Source organism: Salvelinus sp. IW2-2015, unplaced genomic scaffold, assembly GCF_002910315.2.
Source record: "Salvelinus sp. IW2-2015 unplaced genomic scaffold, ASM291031v2 Un_scaffold11536, whole genome shotgun sequence".
NCBI lineage: Eukaryota > Metazoa > Chordata > Actinopteri > Salmoniformes > Salmonidae > Salvelinus > Salvelinus sp. IW2-2015.
The window spans coordinates 1-1,238 of NW_019952793.1; the positions used below are offsets into that span (position 1 = coordinate 1).

General features: G+C 48.7%; 1 protein-coding gene across 1 annotated transcript; it reads left to right on the plus strand.

Moving 5' to 3' along the window:
• The first annotated feature begins 6 nt into the window (after positions 1–6).
• LOC112080082 (uncharacterized) lies at positions 7–971 on the plus strand. Its single transcript, XM_024145859.1, has 3 exons — positions 7–26; positions 121–212; positions 339–971. The coding sequence occupies exons 2-3, from the start codon at positions 129–131 to the stop codon at positions 969–971; spliced, it is 717 nt and encodes a 238-aa protein (XP_024001627.1). The 5' UTR covers positions 7–26; positions 121–128.
• Positions 972–1,238: the final 267 nt, after the last annotated feature.

Consider the following 1,238-nt stretch of genomic DNA (forward strand, 5'->3'; position numbering starts at 1 on the left):
TTTTGTTACATTTGAAAACACCAGAGGTAACAGAAATACTGTAACAAAAATGTTCTTAGCTGGGATGTAGTTTTGTTACATATATGCCTATAGATCATAACAACAAATGTATTGTAACAGATGCTGAGATGGTAATCAGAAAGAAACAGATKATGTGTGACAAGGAGTTCCCTCAAGACTACCCTATCACTGTYTACAAATTCACCCAAGACGTGAGTACAGTCAGGCAATCCAATCAATCAACAGTAAATCAATACAGTAAATGTTTCTATTCCTGCATGGAAGGAACAGTACACACAGTACACATACTGACTGATCCTATATTCKTCATGTCATAGGTGTTGTTCTACMTGAACGCTAAAGTGGACCTGTCAATCTTCGGTGACGAGGAACAGCAGGAGYCCGTGATCCAYAGCTTGCAGTCTGCTCACAGATCAGTGAGGATCTGCCTTCTACCCAGCCAGGAGGGTAAAGCTTCAGTGGAGGGACCCTTCTCTGCCGTCAGGGCCCTGAGAGAGGACCTGCTCCAGCGGGCCACTGCCAGCAGCAGCAGTCACCCAGGGGAGAAGCACAGGGCTCCATCGAGCTCTGGTTACTCCCTGACCTCAGTGGCAGCAGGGAATGGGGTATCCCAGGTCAGCAGCAGTCATGCCTGGGAAAAGCACAGAGCTCCATCTCCATCAAGCCATGATCATTACCTGAGCTCTGTGGTAGTAGAGAGTAGGTCTTCCAGGGTCAGATCTGGTGATGGTGCTGAGGTGGACRTCCGGGTCAGCAGTTACACCTGGGAGAAGAAGAACGGGGCAGCTCCCTCAAGCGCTGATCATTCTCTGTCAAGCTCTGTGGCAGGAGGGAGTGGGGCTTCTACAATAAATCAATCCTTGGAAAAGCACCGCAGGGCAGCTCCATCAAGCTCTGATCATTCTCCGAGCTCCATGGCATCAGGGAATTGTGGAGGCCAGGTCATCTGATGCAGCAACTCCATCACTCTCCTTCTTGTTCAAATAGCCCTTGACACAGCCTGGAGTGTGTTGGGCCATTTCCTACTGAAAAATAAATTGATAGTCACTAAAGTGAAAACCAGATGGGATGGCGTATCGCTGCAGAATGCTGTGGTAGCCATGCTGGTTAAGGTTGCCATTGAATTCTAAAATAAATCCACTGACCAGTGTCACCAGTAAAAGCACCCCCACCCGTCACTCCTCCACACTTCACAGTGGGGAACCACAAATGCGGAG